Source organism: Cervus canadensis, chromosome 21 (genome assembly GCF_019320065.1).
Source record: "Cervus canadensis isolate Bull #8, Minnesota chromosome 21, ASM1932006v1, whole genome shotgun sequence".
Lineage (NCBI taxonomy): Eukaryota > Metazoa > Chordata > Mammalia > Artiodactyla > Cervidae > Cervus > Cervus canadensis.
In genome coordinates, this window is record NC_057406.1 from 53770520 (window position 1) to 53790904 (window position 20385).

At 36.0% G+C, this 20385-nt stretch overlaps 1 protein-coding gene across 5 annotated transcripts in view; it reads left to right on the top strand.

Moving 5' to 3' along the window:
• Nucleotides 1-20385, top strand: part of RIC8B (RIC8 guanine nucleotide exchange factor B) — a 101874-nt gene that overhangs the window by 38070 nt on the left and 43419 nt on the right. For all 5 annotated transcript variants that reach the window (XR_006264115.1, XR_006264116.1, XR_006264117.1 and 2 more), the window contains exons 4-6: nt 10127-10221; nt 16749-16977; nt 17718-17813. Coding sequence is in view for 2 of the 5 variants with exons in the window: in XM_043440107.1 (XP_043296042.1) it covers nt 10127-10221; nt 16749-16977; nt 17718-17813 (420 nt within the window). In the remaining 3 variants the exon portion in view is untranslated. The remainder of the gene's footprint in view (nt 1-10126; nt 10222-16748; nt 16978-17717; nt 17814-20385) is intronic.

The following is a 20385-nucleotide window of genomic DNA, read 5'->3' on the forward strand; positions in this document are numbered from 1 at the left end:
TGGTAAGACAGATAATTAGTAAACAAATATGTAATTTAAATTGTATTAAGTGCTAGGAGAGAAACAGTATAATGATGGAGAATATTAAGTATAGTTAGAGAAGGCCTCTGAAAGTCTCTCCTGAGATCTGAAGACTGAGAAGGATTTGGCCTTTTAAAGAATGAGCGGAGGAAACCTTTCTCAGAGATTGAACAGCATGTAAGAGACACAGAAATCATAGAGTACTTTTTATTGAGCTGTCTACAACTTGACTATGATGCTTTGGATGTGGCCAACAAAATTGGGATCATCTAAACTGAGTTGGGCTTCCGTGGTGGCTCAGACAGTAAAGAATTCACCTGCAATGCAGGAGACCTGGGTTTGATCCCTGGGTCGGGAAGATCCTCTGGAGGAGGATGTATTACTGGCAACCCATTCCAGTATTCTTGCCTGGAGAATTCCATGGACAGAGGAGCCTGGCGGGCTACAGTCCATGGACTCACAGAGTTGGACACAACTGAGCAACTAACACACTACAACTTGGCATAAAGAAAATCTATAGTAAGCGTGCAGAGAAACTCTTCCTCTTGTCAGGAAGAGTTCATTTACCTGAATTTTAATATCTACTTGATTGTCAGATTAAAGACATCTTTCTCCAGGTGAGCAATCATCTAAAGAATTGTTAATACTTTAAAATACCAACTGAAATAAAGGGATATGGAAAGCTGACTGTATGGAAGAATCCAACTTTAAAATACAGATTTAAAAATAATACTTTCCTCATTCTGAAAACGAATACTTGCTAAATAATACTGCAAAGATCTAAGGGAAAAAGCATATGAGCAAGAAGAAAGTACAAATTACCTGTAAACCTACCACTCAGAGATAAGCCTTGTTTGCATTTTGCTGTATATCTTTCTAACCATTCTTCGTTGTATAATATATAAACATTTATTATTTATTTATTTTTACAAAAATGCAGTCATTTTATCATCTTGCTTTTTTTCTTTCCCACAATAAATGTTCTTAAAGAGTAGTAGATTACATGATGTGTTCCTTGAAGCCATAAAGTTCCTAGGAGTGACCTCTGAGGTTGAGTGGACAGTGTTTCAGGTTCCCACCCTTTCTTTAAAAAAAGCACCTTTGATCATTGCTGTTGCTATTGTTATTTTTCTTTAAATTTAGATTGTAACTAGACTTCATTTGGGATATAAAGAGTTCTGCATCCAAAAAAAATTTTTTAATAACCACTTTCTTCTCATATTTGTTAAAGATAATAAATCTTTATGAAAGAATGAAAGTGAAAGTTGCTCAATCATGTCCGACTCTTTGTGACCCCATGGGCTATACAGTTCATGGACTTCTCCAGGCCAGAATACTGGAGTGGGTAGCCTTTCTCTTCTCCAGGGGATGTTCCCAACCCAGGGATTGAACCTAGGTCTCCCGCATTGCAGGATTCTTTACCAGCTGAGCCACCAGGGAAGCCCTTATGAAAGAACACTCACAAGTATATGTGTAAAAATACTTAAAAGTATTCCTTCATAAGGATCCATCAACCTTTAACCAATGCCCTATGTGTAAGAATTTGGGGTTTTTTGCAGTTGTTTGCTATTTTAAATAGTAATACAGTGAGTTTTCTTACAAAATCTTTGTAGATAAATTCCTGCGCCAAAGGATTTTTCAAAACTTTAGGGTTTCTTTTTATGTATCATACGTATTTAAATGTATATGTGTTACCAAATATTGACCTTCAGAAGAACAGTGCTAGTTTATACCTTTCAAAACCTGGGCATTTCACTTTTTAAAATCTTTACCTATTTTACAACTCAGTTGTCACAAAAAACATGCTTGGTTTTGGTTTTAACTGTTCCAGTAGGTATTTTTATGACTGTTCATTTACAATTCTCAAAAACAGAAAATTAAATTTTTCTTGAGGTTTAGCAAATTAGTGGAATTTGTTCATTTTAGATTCATGCCTCAATGTTAAATTCCTATCTGGAAGCCAATGCCGTCAGTAGAATTTGGAGATTCTTTTCCATTCATCAGGAAATGTAGCTAGCCTTATTTCCACATGCGGTGTCTGTCTCCCTACCTTCCCCCTTGTCTCTTTCTCTCCCTTTCCTGATAGTAGTGTATTTTAAATGGTCAAATGATTCCTTTTATAGGACCCAAAGTCAATTCTAGAAAAGTTCATGGAAATGATCCTGTCTTCTTCCTGTTTTAACACTTTGCTAAATCTCTTGGCTCATTGAGGAAAGCGTGTTATTCTAGAGATCCCTTACTTTTAACACATGTTCCCTTCTGCAGTGTTTCCTAGGTATCCGTTCAATGTAATGAAAAAATATAAGAACCAGCACACATGTTAGAGCCAGACAACCAAGCACAAACAGAGAAGTGGTACAAGTGTCTGAGTATTAAAGGATGCTGTTTGAGTGAGACAAGATAGTGAGTATCTTTAGGAGTCAGTTGGAATGTCACATTGTAACAGAAGAGATTGATTCCATCATTATTTTAGAGACTTGGAAGGAAATGTGAAAAAAATACATGACATTATTTAATTAAAAATAAAGCTTCTCTTAACTGAATCATTTTTTCAACAAACATTTATTTTGTCCCCAACACATGCAGAGTTTTGTATTAGGTACACAATATGCATTATAAAGCATCTTTGCCCTCAGAGAACTAACAGTACAATAGGAAAATCAGACATGTGAACAGATGGATACGTAACTGTTTTGTCATATTATTTACTGTTCTTCTCTCCATTTTCTGTATGTTTGAAAATAAAGAACTACCTCAGAATATACAGATGCTACAAATGCCATGTATTCTAGATCTTTGGAGGTATGTCTGACCTCACTTAGTCTTTCTGCTAAGCAATATACCTAGCCCAGAGTAAATGTTTAGTGAGTATTTGTTTTATGAAAAATAAAATGTGATATAGTCTGTGCAATCTGCATAAATAGAAATATATAAGAGAAATAGCCCAAAGTGACAGGGAAGAAAGTTTATGATACCTTTAAAATTTTCACAACTATTAAAAATTTTTTCTAGAAACCTAAAACATTTAATAACATTGTTTAGAGAGCAGATTCTAGCTTTTTTGAAGATACAGCACACTATTTTATAGCATTTATATTTCCCTTTGTAAGTTAATTCAAAAAAACATTTATTACTTTATGCCCAGCACCATGTTAGCTGTAAAAGGTGTGGAGGTAGAATACTTAATCTTTGCCTATAAAGAGACAGAGATCTTTGAACATACGTGATTTAGAAGGACAAGTAACTGAAAAATAGCCTGGGTAAAATATAGGGTGAAATACTACCCAGGGTATAGCTATATTTCCAGGTAAGAGTACAAGTGTACGTTTGTGTGTGTGTGTGTATTTATGTTTCACTTTTTGTAGAATTGAAATTGAATTTTCATAGGACCAGTTTCCTAAACCTTCTTGAACTAATTAGAACTACCCTGGGATAACATAGCCTGTTTAGGACTCACTGGTGTGAAGTATTCTCCTTTCAGACTTTTTCTCAGGCCTTGATTAGATCAGTTACAGCTTTCAGTGAAAAGGTAGGAAGATATTGATACCTTTACCAAACAAAAATGAAAATATTCCAGATTGCATAGTAGAAAAAAGCAATGGTACAGTTCAGTTCAGTTCAGTTCAGTCGCTCAGTCGTGTCTGACGCTTTGCGACCCCATGAACCGCAGCATGCCAGGACTTCCTGTCCATCACCAACTCCTAGAGTCCACCCAAACCCATGTCCATCAAGTCGATGATGCCATCCAACCATCTCATCCTCTGTCGTCCCCTTCTCCTGCCCTCAATCTTTCCCAGCATCAGGGTCTTTTCTAATGAGTTAGCTCTTCCCATCAGGTGGCCAAAGTATTGGAGTTTCAGCTTCAACATCAGTCCTTCCAATGAATACCCAGGACTGATCTCCCCTAGGATGGACTGGTTGGATCTCCTTGCAGTCCAAGGGACTCTCAAGAGTCTTCTCCAACACCACAGTTCAAAAGCATCAATTCTTCGGCGCTCAGCTTTCTTTATAGTCCAACTCTCACATCTATACATGACCACTGTAAAAACCACAGCCTTGACTAGACGGACCTTTGTTGGCAAAGTAATGTCTCTGCTTTTTAATATGCTATCTAGGTTGGTCATAATTTTCCTTCCAAGGAGTAAGCATCTTTTAATTTCATGGCTGCAATCACCATCTACAGTGATTTTGGAGCCCAGAAAAATAAAGTCAGCCACTGTTTCCACTGTTTCCCCATCTATCTGCCATGAAGTGATGGGACCAGATGCTATGATCTTAGTTTTCTGAATGTTGAGCTTTAAGCCAACATTTTCACTCTCCTCTTTCACTTTCATCAAGAAGCTCTTTAGTTCTTCCTCAGTTTCTGCCATAAGGGTGGTGTCATCTGCATATCTGAGGTTATTGATATTTCTCCCGGCAATCTTGATTCCAGCTTGTGCTTCCTCCAGCCCAGCGTTTCTCATGATATACTCTGCATATAAGTTAAATAAGCAGGGTGACAGTATACAACCTTGACATACCCTTTTTCCTATTTGGAACCAGTCTGTTGTTCCATGTCCCGTTCTAACTGTTGCTTCCTGACCTGCATACAGGTTTCTTAAGAGGCAGGTCAAATGGTCTGGTATGCACAGTTTATTGTGATCCATACAGTCAAAGGCTTTGGCATTGTCAATAAAGCAGAAGTAGATGTTTTTCTGGAACTCTCTTGCTTTTTCAGTGATCCATTGGATGTTAGCAATTTGATCTCTGGTTCCTCTGCCTTTTCTAAAACCAGCTTGAACATGGAAGTAATGGTACAGTAGTGGAATCTATAAATAAGAAGCAAAGTCTATATAAAAAGATCCCCCCACCAAAAAAAGATTCCAAAGAGTTTCATGAATTTCTACCTCTCTTTTAGTGTTATCTCATTTTGATTTCCACTGTCCCAACAAACTTGCTTGCTTTTCTCTTTCTTCCTCCTCTCCTTGTCTTAGGGATTTTTTTTCCTTATCAATCTTTGGAGATAGTAGGATTACAGAGGAGAAAATATTGATGCCCTAAAAATATCAAATCTAAGCTCTTGAAGAAGTAAATGACAGTTTATAAGTTGTTTGTATACTGTTTTGTAATGAGCAACTATATTTAATCCTTCAAGCATCTATATGAGACAGGAGGAATATTAATCTCATTTGACAGATGAAGACAGTGAAGATCAAAGAGTTTATTTATGTAGTCACCCAGCAGAATAACCGATAGTAGGAAATCATGTCCACTCTAACCTTTGTTAAGTAAAACATCTTAAATGATAGCTCTTATTCAATAAATATTTATTGAGCCATAGACTAATAATAGAATAAAAAGTTTAGAAACAAGCATATACATATATAGTCAACTGAGTTATGATACAGGTAACATTGAAGTGCAGTGGGAAAAGGTGGGTTTTGTAATCAATTAAAAATGAATTTAGGGACTTCCCTGGTAGTCCAGTGGTTAAAAATCTGCTTGCCAATGCAGGGGACACAGGTTTGATCCCTGGTCTAGCAAGATACCACATGCCACGGGGCAACTAAGCTGTGGGCCGCAACTCATGAGCCCACACTCTGGAGCCAGCAAGTCACAACTATTGAGCCTGTGTTGTGCCTAGAGGCCGTGCTCGCAACAAGAGAAGCCACTGCAATGAGAAGCCCACACACCACAACTAGAGAGTAGCCCCTGCTCATTGTAACTAGCAAAAGCCCGCATGTAGCAACAAAGACCCAGCACAGCCAAAACTAAATAAATAAATTTAAATCTCTACCTTACACCATACAGAAAAAATTAATTTGTGATGGGTAAGAGATTTAAAAATGTAAAAGGTAAAGTAATAAAAGCTTTTGGAAAAAAGTAGAAGATTATCTTCATGACTCTATTTTAAATAAACATTTCTTAAATATGAAAGATTTTTAAAACAGTACAAAGTAAAGATCAAACTATAAAGGAAAAATTGACAAACTGGCTTTCATGAAAATGAGTTTGTCAAAAAAAAAAAAAAATGAGTTTGTCAAGAGAAGAAGGTAAAAAAGCAGGCTACCAAATGGGAAATTATATTTGTAATACATATATGCAATAGGTACTCTACCTAGAATGCTTTAAAGAAGTTCTACAAACAGTGTCAATCAGCCCAATGGAAAAATACGCAAAAAGCTTGAAGAGGCACCTCGTAAAAGAGCTATACAAATTACTTATAAGAAAAAAATGTGTTCAACATTATCAGCCATCGGGAAAATGCATAATAAAACCTCTGTACATGCACCAAATGGCAGATTTAAAAGGCTGACAGTATCAAGTGTGGGCACGGCTGTAGATGTGTAAGCTGGTACCAACACTCTGAAACACTGTTTTGTGGAACCTCCTAAAGTGTGTCTTATGTATATGACCCAGTGTACCAAATGATATGTAAGAAAGTATGTACATGTTCATAGCAGCACTCTTCAGTATAGCCCAAGTGTCCGGCAAGAGTAGGATGGATATGTGAATTATAATATACTCATATTCAGCAGTGACTTCCTAACCTAGCTATGAGGAAACAGATTGTTTTCCCTAGATGTCAAAATGGAACTCTTTTATAATACAGTATTACACACAATGTCAAACTGCTTGAAAAGTTTCTAAATGTTCAAGTGTACCTTCTGTCCTCATGGTATTGCAGATCAGTGGCAAAAAGTGCAGACCAGCACTTCCAATAACACTAATCTCAAGTGATGAAAATGAACAAACTACAACTGCACAGAGCAAAGTGGCTGAATCCCACAACCAGATGCAGAAGGGTCTCTATTTTATGATTCCCTTCACATAAAATTCATGACAACAAAAATCACTCACCTATGATGTTATTTTTTAGAATTACAATTGAGGAGCTGGAGATCTATCATTTGAAGAGGTCATGAGGGCAGTTCTGAGGTTCTCAGTCCTGGCATTGCTCTGTTTTCATGCTGGTTATATGGACGTGCTCATTTTGTGAAAGTTTATCTAGCTGTACACTTAGGATTTGAGCACTTTTCTATATTTTATTTACATTAAAAAATATTGAACATTTATTAAATATATGCCCTCTAAATTTGTGAAGGTAATAGATGGAGAAAACAATGCCTACGTAAGTATATAAACAAATGTGGAATTACAGATTATGATTCCCTGAAAGAAATCATAACAAAATACAGTGAAAGAGAATAATAAAAGAAGGAATCTACTTAGATAAGGTGGTCCAAGAAGGGGTTTCTCTGAGACCTGGAGGATGAAAAGGAATCAGCGATAACCATGGCAAAAACTCCAGGGACTTCAATAGTTATTTTGAGTACAGAAATAGAATTTAGTGTAATTACAGTAAAAGAGGATATGCAGACATAAGGTGCAACCTGGGAATTGGTGTCACAAAGACTGGGACAGGAGGAGAAGGGATGGAAAGAAGTAGGATTTTCACTGGCAGTTGCAGAAGTGAAAAGACTAGTGGAAAGATTAGCATGCAGTTTTGCAAGAGGCTTGTTGACATCAGCAGGAGAAAAGAATGATGTGATATTTAAAATAAAGAAAAATTTAGTGTTAAAGGAAGTGTATTCCTAGTTAATTATCCAAACCAGAGAAAATATGATCTTTTTAAGAGTTAACTGCCGTGGTTAGTTGCTCAGTCGTGTCCGACTCTTTGCAACCCCATGGACTAGCCTGCCAGGCTCCTGTCTCCATGGGGATTCTTCAGGCAAGAATACTGGAGTGGATTGCCATGCCCTCCTCCAAGGTATCTTCCCAACTTAGGGATCAAACTCAGGTCTCCCGCATTGCAAGTGGATTCTTTCTCATCTGAGACACCAGGGAAGCCCAAGAGTTAAGTAATAGATGAATTTCACTTGCATTTCAGTGTGCTTCATGTAATGTGATGTATGTAAAAGTAATTTGCATATTAGAGGATTTTGATTCAGGCATTTGAAGATGGATGGCAAGTAGAACAGCATTCATTCCAAACTCTTAGCATCTCTAGCATTCCACTGGTCCCCCCTCCCCAACACACAATAATTTCCTTATCACTCATTTGAGCTCTATCAGTCTTCCCTTTTGATTTCTTCCTACTTCATCCTTTCCCCTCACCCTCAAATGTTTCATTGAATGTACTAAGCATTTTCATGTATATCAGCTTCTTTAATCCTTTTGTAACCCCAGCAGTCTCATGTTTGTGGAGCTGCATAGAGGAAACTTTGACTCAGAGAAGCTATGTGATTTGCCTAAAGTCACAACCTATACTCTTGACTCTAAGTGCAGTGCTTTTTCTACCATGCCATTGAGACCTTCATCTTTTCCAAATCAACACGTGATAGTGTTATTTCAAAATAATGAAATATTTCAGTATTGAAATATGAAATATATGAAATATAGAGATATTCAAAATATTACATTATGAGTAATGAAACTGTGCTGTTATTTGTTAGATTTTATAAAAGACATCTTTCTAGAAGGGCTAAGTTATATATAGGAATATAAGATGTTGTTGTTCAGTCATTAAGTCATGTCCAACTCTTCACAACCCCATGGATTGCAGCACGCCAGGCTTCCCTGTCCCTCACCATCTCCCGGAGTTTGCCCAAGTTCATGTCCATTGAATCATTGATGCCATCCCAACCATCTCATCCTCTGTCACCCTCTTCTCCTTCTGCCTTCAATCATTCCCAGCAACAGGGTCTTTTCCATTAAGTTGGCTCTTCACATCAGGTGACCAAAGTATTGGAGCTTCAACTTCAGCATCAGTCCTATATATGTATAATGTGTGACCATATTTCACTTTACATAGACTTGAAATCAATTTTATATATATGTGTATATATATATATATATATATATATAAACAAAACTTTAAAGTTTTTAATAGTTTTTGAAGTAATTGGAAACTTCCTAAAATGTAACATATCCAGGATCTGATTATAATAGATAATTATCACTAATTTCATATGTCTTCTTAATTACTAAAGATCTGAAATAAAAAAGATACAACCTTGATGCAGATGGTTAAAAAAATTGTAGTGGCCCAAGATCTCATTAAAAATAAAGAGGTAAACCAAATGATTATTCAGAGCTTAGCTTATCCTATTATTTGCTTTCCCTCTGACTCTGAAAGTGAAAGTTGCTCAGTCGTGTCCAACTGTTTGCCACCCCATGGACTGTACAGTCCATGGAATTCTCTAGGCCAGAATACTGGAGTGGGTAGCCTTTCCCTTCTTCAGGGGATCTTCCCAACCCAGGGATTGAACCCAGGTCTCCTGCATTGCAGGCAGATTCTTCACCAGCTGAGCCACAAGGAAAGCCCAAGAATACTGGTGTGGGTAGCCTATTCGCTCTCTAGCGGATCTTCCTCACCCTGGAATCAAACTGGTGTCTCCCACATTGCAAGCAGATTCTTTACCAACTGAGCTATCTGACTCTACCTGTCTTTAATACTGCTACCAGTGAGTAAACATTAGGAAAATAGGAGATTAAACTCAGATTGCTTGTTTTTATCACTTGCTTGTCACTTTGGAGAGCCCAGGAGCAAGATTGGGAGGAACTAGGAGATTAAGAAGATTCATTAAAATGAAGTAGGTAGATGAGTAGGTTTTAATCCATTGTCTTTGAAACTTAAGAGATACGATATTTTTACTGAGAACACACAACCTGCTTCTGAAATATCTGATAGTATTATATCTGTTTGAATTTTTATACTGACTTGTAAACTGGAACAGTATACTATCCAACAAAAGAATCTAGACTTTCTGGAAATGGAAAAGATCCCTAGTTGCACTGAATCTTGTGATCAGGTAAAACGGAGTAGTTGATATATGGATCTGATCATTATTCTCTTTTTCTGACATGTCATAAGGGAGAGGCCAGATCAACAATTTCTGGTTTCAGCCATTTCTGGCAGTAGCTGTAGCTGTTCATATGAGATGACTGTTCACTTAGTGTTACCTTGGAAATTGTTCTGGTGTCTATTATGTATGGCATGAGAACAGGTGTTTTGGGGGTCTGATATGCCATAGGATGGCTCCCAGGAGTGTAGTAATGTACCAGACTCTTTGTGAAAGCGTTCTTTGAATCTCCAATCTTGCTTCTCTTCTGTTTGCCACAGAGTGAGTCTCATCAGTTCCGCGTCATGGCAGCTGTCCTTCGCCATTGTTTACTAATCGTAGGTCCAACTGAAGACAAAACAGAAGAGCTACACAGGTAAGTAACCTCTGTTGGTATCTCAGTGAAAGACATAATCAGTTCTTATTGTTTTTATGCATCTGATTTTAATTGTTATAAACACAAGAAAGTGGAAATGTTATAGTAAATCAGGTAGCCAGTAGGTCGAAAATCATTACTATGCCCTGATGAGAAATTTTCATTCTGTTTCCTTTGACTTTGTTATATTGAGCCCCTCAACAAGAGAAGAGAATTTGGCATTTGTTGCATTCAACAATAAAACCCAGAACAACAATAATAATAGCACACAGTTGTTGAATACTGTGCGTAGCATTATGCTGAGTGCTTTATAAAGACTAACCTCTTTTAATCATCACACCAATCTTATGAGGTAGGTACTATTTTTCCCTTTCAATACGTGATGAAACTGAGTCATAGAAAAATCAAGCAGCTTCTCTGAGATTGTGTATAAGTGAAAGAGCTTGGGGCTGAACCCTGATTTTAATTACTACACTTAAACTAATACTCTATTTTCATTGTAAGAGGGTTTATCAAAAAGTATATCTTAAGCAATGTTAATTAAATTTTAAAAGCTTATTATAAGAATTGGGTCACAGTCTCAAGTATCAATATATAAAAAAATAGTTCAAGTTTTGTGACTTGCCTACTAGAATTATTATGGACTGCTGTTAAAAGTTATCATTCTCTGAGAACAACTGAAGAAGTATTAATGCATTTTTCTAGTTCTCTTACTTTCTATTTTATGTCAGATTGGTAGTAACAACACTTCTGACTTTAACATGAGATTGTCTATGGTGTTTTATTCTGTAAGAACACAAATGGCATTTTAAACAATTCAAATAAATTCAAATTTGTAAACTTTGGCATTAAATCTCCTTTAAAAACAATTTAAAATTGGGTTCTTCTAATAATAGAAATTACCTTTAGAAATTATCCAAAACATACATTATGTTTACAGTATATACAGTACATACAGTATATCCAAAATATATAGTATATCCAAAATATAGCTTAAGTAAAACTGTATAGAAATACAACCAGACTGTAAAATAAAACATACCCTTGTTATTTTTCAGTCATATCCATATTATTTTAGTTATGATTGGCAGTTTATCATTTGATATTGTACTCAGTTTGTTGGTGGGTTACCTTATGTACTCTGCCCTGTAAGCCTTCAAAAAATTGTTTTCTTCACAATTAAAAAGTATACTTTTTTCTGCAGCTACAGATCAAAAGTTCCTTTAAATATCTGGAACTGTGTCTTAAAAAATAATCAGGTTAACTGCAGTAACTCAAATCCTCTAAAAAAGATGTTATTAAGCATTTTTGTCTCACTAATTTTTTCATAACAAGAAACACTGGAAACCTAGATATTAAAGCTAAAAGAAACTGGGTTTATAAGCCCAGGTATAAATTTATTTATTTTGGAAATCTGATATCACAAGTTAAATGACATTCATACAAGGATATGAGAAGAAAGTGTTTTGATGGCAATTGTTACACTAGTCACAAAAACATTGCTAAGGATTTCTCTGAAGAGTGAATTTAATATTTTAAAACAGTACCCAGTGTTCATCAAAAGAGAGCAAAACTGTATAGAGGTTTTAACAAGAAAAGATTTTTTTTTTAAGTAATCTGATATCTTTATTTTACTTTCTGATGATATTTGCTTTAAATACTTATTTTTCTTAAATTTAAAAACCACTTTTCTTTAAATTTATTTTTATCTTATAAGTTGCTCTGATAAATTATGTGTTAGCTCTACTGTAAATAAGAAGGAATGTCCCTAGAGCCACAGACAGATTTATATGTATTTCTAAAAGGCTTTCCTTGGAGATTGAGGTTGCTGCTGACATGACAGTTTATCTGGACTGGCCTTGCATGTCCCTTTAATCAGAATTAAAGTGATTAGTATCATTTGAGCAGTAATGACTCTAAGCTAATCTATTTAAATGCAGAAAAACTGTACCAGCCTCAAAGGGTTATTTTAAGAACCTTATTAGAATTGTAATATCTACTGAATTCTGCCCAGTTCTAGTGGCTCTGAAAACTGTGTGTGTGTAGTTAAAAGCATCATTTTTAAGATAAATCAGAATGTTTCATATTTCAACATCTCATTCCATTTTTACCTTTATTTTGTAAATTTGTTTTTGCTTTTTTTTTAAGAAGAAAAATGTAATGAAATAAGTAAACCTAGATAGTGTGGTGGATGGTTATGCATTGTCAGCAAACTCAAACGATTGTAATAGTGATCAAATGAGAAATTAGTAAAGCCATCCCTCCCTGGTATGGAGTAAGTTCTCAGTAAATGGGGGAGAAGCTGCTCCTGCCAGCACCGCAACCCTACTGCCACTGCTGCTTCTGTTACTGTTATTATAATGAGCATATTGGCTTTGAGATCCAATATTTCATTCTAAATCTCTTCTTTAAAGTTTCTTCAATTTTGATATTTTGTTTAGAAAGCTGTTTCTTTGTATATATTGTGATTGTGTAGTGAAATCTCTTTTCTGTTAATCTAAGATTTTATCAAGCCAGATGCTTGGCAGGCACATCAGGAGCCTGCTAAGGTGCTCTAGGAGACAAGTGAGTAAAAATATGGCTTAGCAGCAGCTTTTTCTGATACGTTGTCTCTGTAAGACAGTGCCTTCTTTTTTCCACTAGAGAAATCAGGAGGACATGGACATAGAGATAAAATGAATTAGCTGACAAAGACAACTGACCTTGACATCAACTTTATTACCACTAATCTGAATTTTATATAGTTTCTAAAATCTATATGTTCTATTTCATTTCCTTTTGTCTATATTTATGGTAAAAAGTAAATTGTTGGTATGATCCACCTTTGTGGCTCCATTAAAGCACATCCTAATTCTGTCCATCTCTGCTATCTGCTTGAGAGTATTTTCAGCCCTCTTGTCCATAATCAGTAAGCTTATGCTAAACACTTAGCCAAAAAAAAAAGAGTTGCTTGTGGATGTGGTTGTGGTTTTGTTTTATTTTGGAGAGAAGGGGGAAGATGGGGATGGCCCGCATGCTAGAGAAGAAAGGAGAGGGAAGGACCAGATCTGATTTAATTTCCTTCAACTTCTCAGCCTAATTCTTTCACTCAACACATTGGCATCTACAAAGATTTCTTTTTTTTTTTTTTTGTATCCAAAAGTGCCAGTGTGTATTTGAAAAGTACTTGCTTCCTTGCTTTTTTTGTTGTTCTTTGTTTAGACCAATTCATTTTAGCTCACATATTTAAGGGGACAGTTTAGCACCTAATGACACCTCATTACAGTGCTAAGCATAATGCCTTTTTTTCCCTAGCTTTACCGAGTCATAATTGACATATAACATTATGTGCATTTAAGGGGTACAGTGTGCTGATTTGATACACATATTACAAATGCAAAATGTTAAAAAATAAGCATAATGTCTCACACATGGCAGACTTGATAAATGTTTGAAAACTGGAACATTTCATTTTGGTTTATATTTATAAACTGAGTACTTACTATGTGTTAGACACTATGTTGAGCTCTAGAGGCAACAAAGATAAAGAGAGTATGACTTTTGTTCTCCAAGGCTCACCAACTAAGTTGATGAGTTGTAGTTTTGAATAGGGTAATCTGGGCAGACCTCACTTAGATGGTATCATTTCAGCGAAGACTTAAAGGAAGTGAGGGAATGAGTGAGCCCTTTGACTGTGTGGGGAAAGGGCGGTCCAGGAAATAGCGCAGAAGCAAAGGGCCCAGGGCAGGAGCAGTGGCAGGTGTGAAGAACTGCCAAGAAGTTTGTATGGCTAAACCACCATATACATGTCCCTTTACCCTCTTGAATTTTACTCTCACACCTTTTATCACCTTCTACGCAATCAGCTTTATTGTTTTGACTGATCTCTACATGCTAGAAAATGAGCTCCAGAAGGGGAGGGATTTACCTCTGTTTTCTTCATAATACCAGTCTAAAAATGCCTGGCATAAGTAATTAATAATTACTGAATTGAGTTAGATTAAGGTAAACTTAGGTATTTACCTCTGAAAGTCTTTTGGAGATCTTGAGATTCATATAAATAGATTTTCCAGCCATGATAAAAGGTATGTGAGCTCCCAATATAAAGAAGATACATTTGACCAGAAAAGTTTGCTAACAGCTGTAGGTCTGCTTATACTGTTATCATGCTCCTCAGTGTCATCTGGTATTAAATTATGTTTAGCCCAGCGATTGATACAGGACTGGATTTCAGATTGCCTTCCTTCTCCCACAACTAAAAAGACTTTAATCAGAGCATTAAGGAGCTCTTAATAGGCCCTGCTTTTGAATCTGCATATCAGGAGGGGGCTGGGAGCTTGAGTGGGAGGATGTCATGTCCCAGTGATTAATGATCTCTAGGAGGCTGAAAAGGGGAGAGTAATATACACAGTATTTCTACCCCCTGGAGTAGGAATGCAAACACCATTGTGCAGATCTGTGCATAGTCACTGACTTCCTGGTAGCTGGAGAATTTCATACTCTCTTCTACCACAAATAAAACTGTCAGAGAAGTGACAGAACTCAAAAAGCTGGCTTTCCTTACTTAAAAAGAATAGCTCGAACACAGTGAGCCAGAAAATTAATTTTGTAGTTGTTTGGTAACCCAGTTGTTCAATAAGAAACAAGAAAATTGAACCTTTTCTTGAAAAGCCTAAAACCTCCAAATATTTGTTGACTCAAACTCCACATTTGATTTTTTAAATTTACCAAATTCCTAGAAACTGCTAATTTTAGATGAATTTAAAGGGAAGCAGTCCTTTATAATGTAATGCATCACCTTAAACTTCAGTGTGGTCTCAGTGTTAGATGCCAGCCTATTGCCCTCTGTGTTGAAAATACACCAGTAACATTTCAAAATGGATTTTATGGTTTTAGAAATTAATTAAGAAGAGTTCTATTTTTTTTCTTTTACCTCCAGTATATCTATGATATCTAATAATAGTTCTCAAATGTTTAAGTTAGGAGCAATATTTTTATCTATAGATAATTATCTACAGATAATTGCAAAAATTTTTAAAGGAAGGCTTGAGGGAAAACTATTGTATTTCAGCCAATTGTGATCATTTACAAGTAACCAAAAAGAGACTCTGTTGAATAGTAGTAGCAGTGATAGAGGAGCAGCAGCTGTAGTAGGCTCTTTGTGGGCAGAGCCAAATAACTTGTATTTTATCAGTAACCATTCATTCATAGGACTTGTTAAATTATTTTTCTTCTTGGTTCTGATTTTTTTGATGCCCTTTAACTACTTACTGTTCTCCATTGTCTACTTTTTAAACCTGGAGTTCTTACAAAATTTTTTTCCCATAATATAAAAAGAAAGAAAAGAAATACCCATTCTTAGGGAAATGCAGCCACACTTCAGGGCAGAGGAGAGACAATATTTTGTATTTTATTTCTGTTTTGTTTTGTTTATTTTTTATTTTTGAGGGTGTCACTATAATCTAAATTAAAAGAAACTACTGTGGTCTAAATTAAGACCGCATCAGTTAGATTAAGCCCTGAATTTGGTTTCCAAGTGGTTAGACTTTTAAATTGCATTTGCAAGAGTTTATTTTTAGTCAGGATGTGGTTATTTTTAGATCTGCTTCTCTGTCACTAGGAAATGTAATGCCTGTCTCTCCATTGTTGTTTATCAGGAAGTTCTGAGGCACAGGCTTTTAAGATCCAGTTAGCGCAGAACACCACCTCTCCTTTTAAATGAAAAAATATGAAATAATACCTGAAGGAAAATATATTAAATAAGAGCATGTCTGATTTTTAAGTTGTTAATGTCATTTTAATCTCTTACACACCAAGAAGCAGAACAAAATTTTTAGGGAATACCAAAAAATACAAGGTTTGGGTTCCCCCTACTGGTGTACATACTAGGCTCGTGATTCCATTAATACATAGCAAGAAAGGCCTAGGGGAATGAAGATTTGAAATAGCTATATTGGCCTCTTTTAAAGAAATCTGGGGATGAGAGAGAGAGAAAAAGCACCATTTACCATTTTCGGCAAATGTCTTACGAAAAAGGGGCTGATCTAAAAATTGTATTTCTACATCTAGGAAGGACAAAACTTAATCCTGCAATATTTGGTTCTTAATGCTGTTGCCGCCGTGATAAGCTGCTTATATACAGTGCTTCTCAAATGCTTTATGTTGTAATCTAAGGAATAATAAAACACCAGTGGATCCACAAAAGGATTTAAAACCCCAAGGAAAAACTGCAAGACTAGTATTGTATCATAATAAAATTAAAGAGCTAGTGTTAAAGCTCACTAATTCCTATTTTAGCATTTCAGAAAGTGACATGACATCATGTGATTGTGTATGTCCATTTAACATCTGTTCTTTCTAATTTGCCATGTGTGTATTTGAAACAATTCTCTTTATTTTCTGTCTCTTAGTCAGTAAATGCCAAATAATATTAAAGGCTTATTTTGAAAAAGAAGAATTTTAATTGACTCCTAAAAGTCTTACTATGTTTGCATTTTAAAGGACTATTCAATCAAATTAAAATATTGTCTTTTTAAATTGCTTTTCAGCAATGCAGTCAACCTTTTAAGCAATGTTCCGGTCTCTTGTTTGGATGTTCTCATTTGTCCATTAACCCATGAAGAAACAGCCCAAGAAGCAACGACTGTAGATGAACTGCCCAGTGATAAAACAGCTGAGAAAGAAACGGTTTTGAAAAGCAATACCATGGTATACAATGGTATGAATATGGAAGCCATTCATGTCTTACTCAATTTTATGGAGAAGAGAATAGACAAGGTAATACTGATAAAATGGAGAAGATGCTTCTAAAGAATGTAATTGTACACATATACAAACATCACAGGATGTGATTTTTGAATCTAAATTTTTTATAGCTGATATCCTGAATAATTATTTATACTCTGGAAAGGTTTTTATTTACCATAAATGACAAATTGCTGAAACCAAGTGAATTTATTTGTTTAAAGCTGAAAATTGTGTTGATGTGACACCAAAATTGTGACTAGTGCCTGAAAACAAAGGAAAAAGTAATTTTCTAGTGTAGGTATTTTATAAGTTCTAGAAGTAAAAATTATCCCCCTCCCCTCAAAAAAATTGATTATAAATACTTTCCATAACACCCAAAAGACATCTTTAAAGGAAAATTGCCACTGTAAGCTGCTTATTTTCTCCTTTCTGATCACTGTCTTTGTCAAGTAACTATATTAAAAGGCAGAAAGTTAGTTTGGGTCGGTCATGAAAACCTTTGCTGCCTTTCAGCCCATTGTCTGAGCCAGTGAGAATCCTATAAAATGCAGGAAAAATCAAGAAGGATACAAAATAAGCATTAGTAAGCATGACGAAAACTCATGAAATAGAAATTTTTTAAGAAAATAATTTGTAAAATAGTTTTTACAGCTTTGGTAACATAAAATATCTCCCCCTCAAAAAGAGGAGTATTAATATACTCAGTTATATGAAGGAAAGTAATACTGTTATAAACTAATCTAATGCAGCATGTATGGTTTTCTTTGTAGGGAAGCAGCTATAGAGAGGGTCTCACTCCAGTTCTCAGCTTGTTAACAGAATGTTCCCGAGCCCATCGAAACATCAGAAAATTTCTCAAAGATCAGGTAACTGTTTAATGCATATTTCATCTCAAAGTTAGTCTTCTTATATGTATTTTTTTTAACATAAAATCAATGAATTGAATTCTTTCATAATGATTTCCTTTCAGAATGTCAGAAAACTCAAAAAAGTTAAGTGTTAATCTTTGAAATCTTCCTAATCCAGAAATAAGTGACCCTGTATATTTTTTAAGTCATTCATTCATTTACTCAACAAATGTTTATTGAGATTTGTGTGCTGTGTTCTAAGCCTTGAAATACAAATTAAGTCTTTGCCTTGTGGAGTTTCCCTTACAGTAGGGGGATTAAAAAGTAAACAAGTAAGTATCTTGATACAATGGCAAGTAGTGGTAAGTGTTCTGAAGAAAGATACAGAGGAAGGGAAAACTTAAGGGAATAAGGAAGAGCCTCTCTTGAGAAAATTTGAGCAGAAACTTGGATAACTATGAAAAGGATCTTTGAAAATATCTAGAAGAGGATATTCTCTGAGAATAGTTCTGGGAATATTCTGGAAGAGGAATGTACCAGAGAGAATGAGTTCAGAGTCTCTGGATGAGAGGATATTTTGGTATGCTTAAGAGAAAGCAGAAAAGCTAGACAATGTTGTGCCAGAGGGAGAGTGCTGGGTAAAGTACAAGAGGTAAGCAAGAATCAAACAACGTAAGGTTGTGCAGGACTTTCCGTTTTCTTCTAAGTGACGTGGGACAGCATTGGATGGATTTGAGAAGGGAAGTGGTGTGACTTCATTTATATTTAAAGATATTCTGGCTACTAGATAGGCCAGAGGAGTGTGAGTAGATGTGAGGAGACCATCCCAAAAGAGAACTGATGCTGAAGGTTATGATGGTAGTAGTTAGAGTTCATGGTAAGAAATCATCTGTAGTCCTACCTCTGCATCTACTGTCTATCTGTACCACCATATCCTATGTCTCCCCTCTGTCACAGGGAATGAACTGTCCCTGCTTCCTTCTGTGGCCAGCCTCTGTGCTCATATCCTGGAACCCTTTCCCTCTCACCTCAAGAACTTTGCTCCTACATTTATTCTTTCTTCTCATCTTTTTTTTTTTTTTTTAATGTATTGGATCATTTTTGTCTGTTCCCAAACACATCTCCCATCTTATAGGCAGAATAACCTTCCCTTAATCCCACTTCTCAAGCTGCCTCCCCATTTCTCTGCCCTTCTTCATGCAGTGTTCCTCAGGAGAGTTTTCTGTGCTCACCTTCTCTCTCCTTTTTGCTCATTTTGATTCTCTTGTGAACCCCCTGAAATTAGGTTTTCATGCTTTCCAGTCCACTACAGAGGTGTTTATCAAAAGTCATCAACCCAATATTGCCATATCTAATAGTTCTCAAATCTTTTTTTTAATTCCCCAATACCATTTTGATATAATTAAGTATTCTCTCCTTTTTGAAGTAATTTCTTCACTTGGTTTCTTGGACACAACAGGGAACCTCTTCTTTGCAGTGTTCTGAGTTCCCCAAGACAGTGTTATCTTTGCCTCTATGTCTGTTCTCTTGTTGACCTCATTTAACAATCTTGGTTTTGAAAATCTTCTATTCGCCACTGGCTCCCAAATTTCTATCTCTAGCCGTGATTGTCCCCTAAACTCTCCAGACTTATATAATGTATGCCTACCTATCTCCTCCCCTTAGATGGGTAGTAGGTATCTTAAGTTTAACATATCCGAAACTAATCTCTTGACTTGTGGTCCTCCATCCGTATATCTTTTCCTTCTTTCCTCATTCAATACATGGCACCACCATTCACCCCATTGTTTATTGTCATGTAGAATTTCTCTTAATAAATGAACTAGGTTCATTTTTCTCTGTATGTTTATGGTCAAGATTTAATAAGCACTTTGGTCTGTGTAGAGCATATTAATAGATATTGCTGATAAGGAGAGATTAGAAAGTAGGGACTCATATCTTTGAAGAATTTATAGTCCATTAGAGGACTGCTGCTGCTGCTGCTAAGTCGCTTCAGTCGTGTCCAACTCTGTGCGACCCCTTAGACGGCAGCCCACCAGGCTCTGCCGTCCCTGGGATTCTCCAGGCAAGAATACTGGAGTGGGCTGCCATTTCCTTCTCCAATGCATGAAAGTGAAAAGTGAAAGTGAAGTCGCTCAGTTGTGTCCAACTCTTCACAACCCCACGGACTACAGCCCACCAGGCTCCTCTGCCCATGGGATTTTCCAGGCAAGAGTACTGGAGTGGGTTGCCATTGCCTTCTCCGATTAGAGGACTAGGTATCATCAAACATGAATAATCATTTAAGCAAAATAAATTAGATAATTGAATTAAGGTCATTCCCAAGTTTGATTATTTTAAGACATGTATTCTGACTAGAAAGACTTAGTGAAGAATAATACATGAAAATATTTTGTGTCCTGTATTTTAGCTTTTCACATAGGAGATCCACTTTCCACTAAACTGTTTAGATTTTGCTATCTCTAAGCAGGATACCCCAAATATATCCTGTTTGTTAAACAAATTCTTTATATGAAGGCCTTGGTCTATACATTATGTAGGCACAAAAGACTGTGAGACCCACTGTTTGTCCTCAGAGAAATACTGCAGT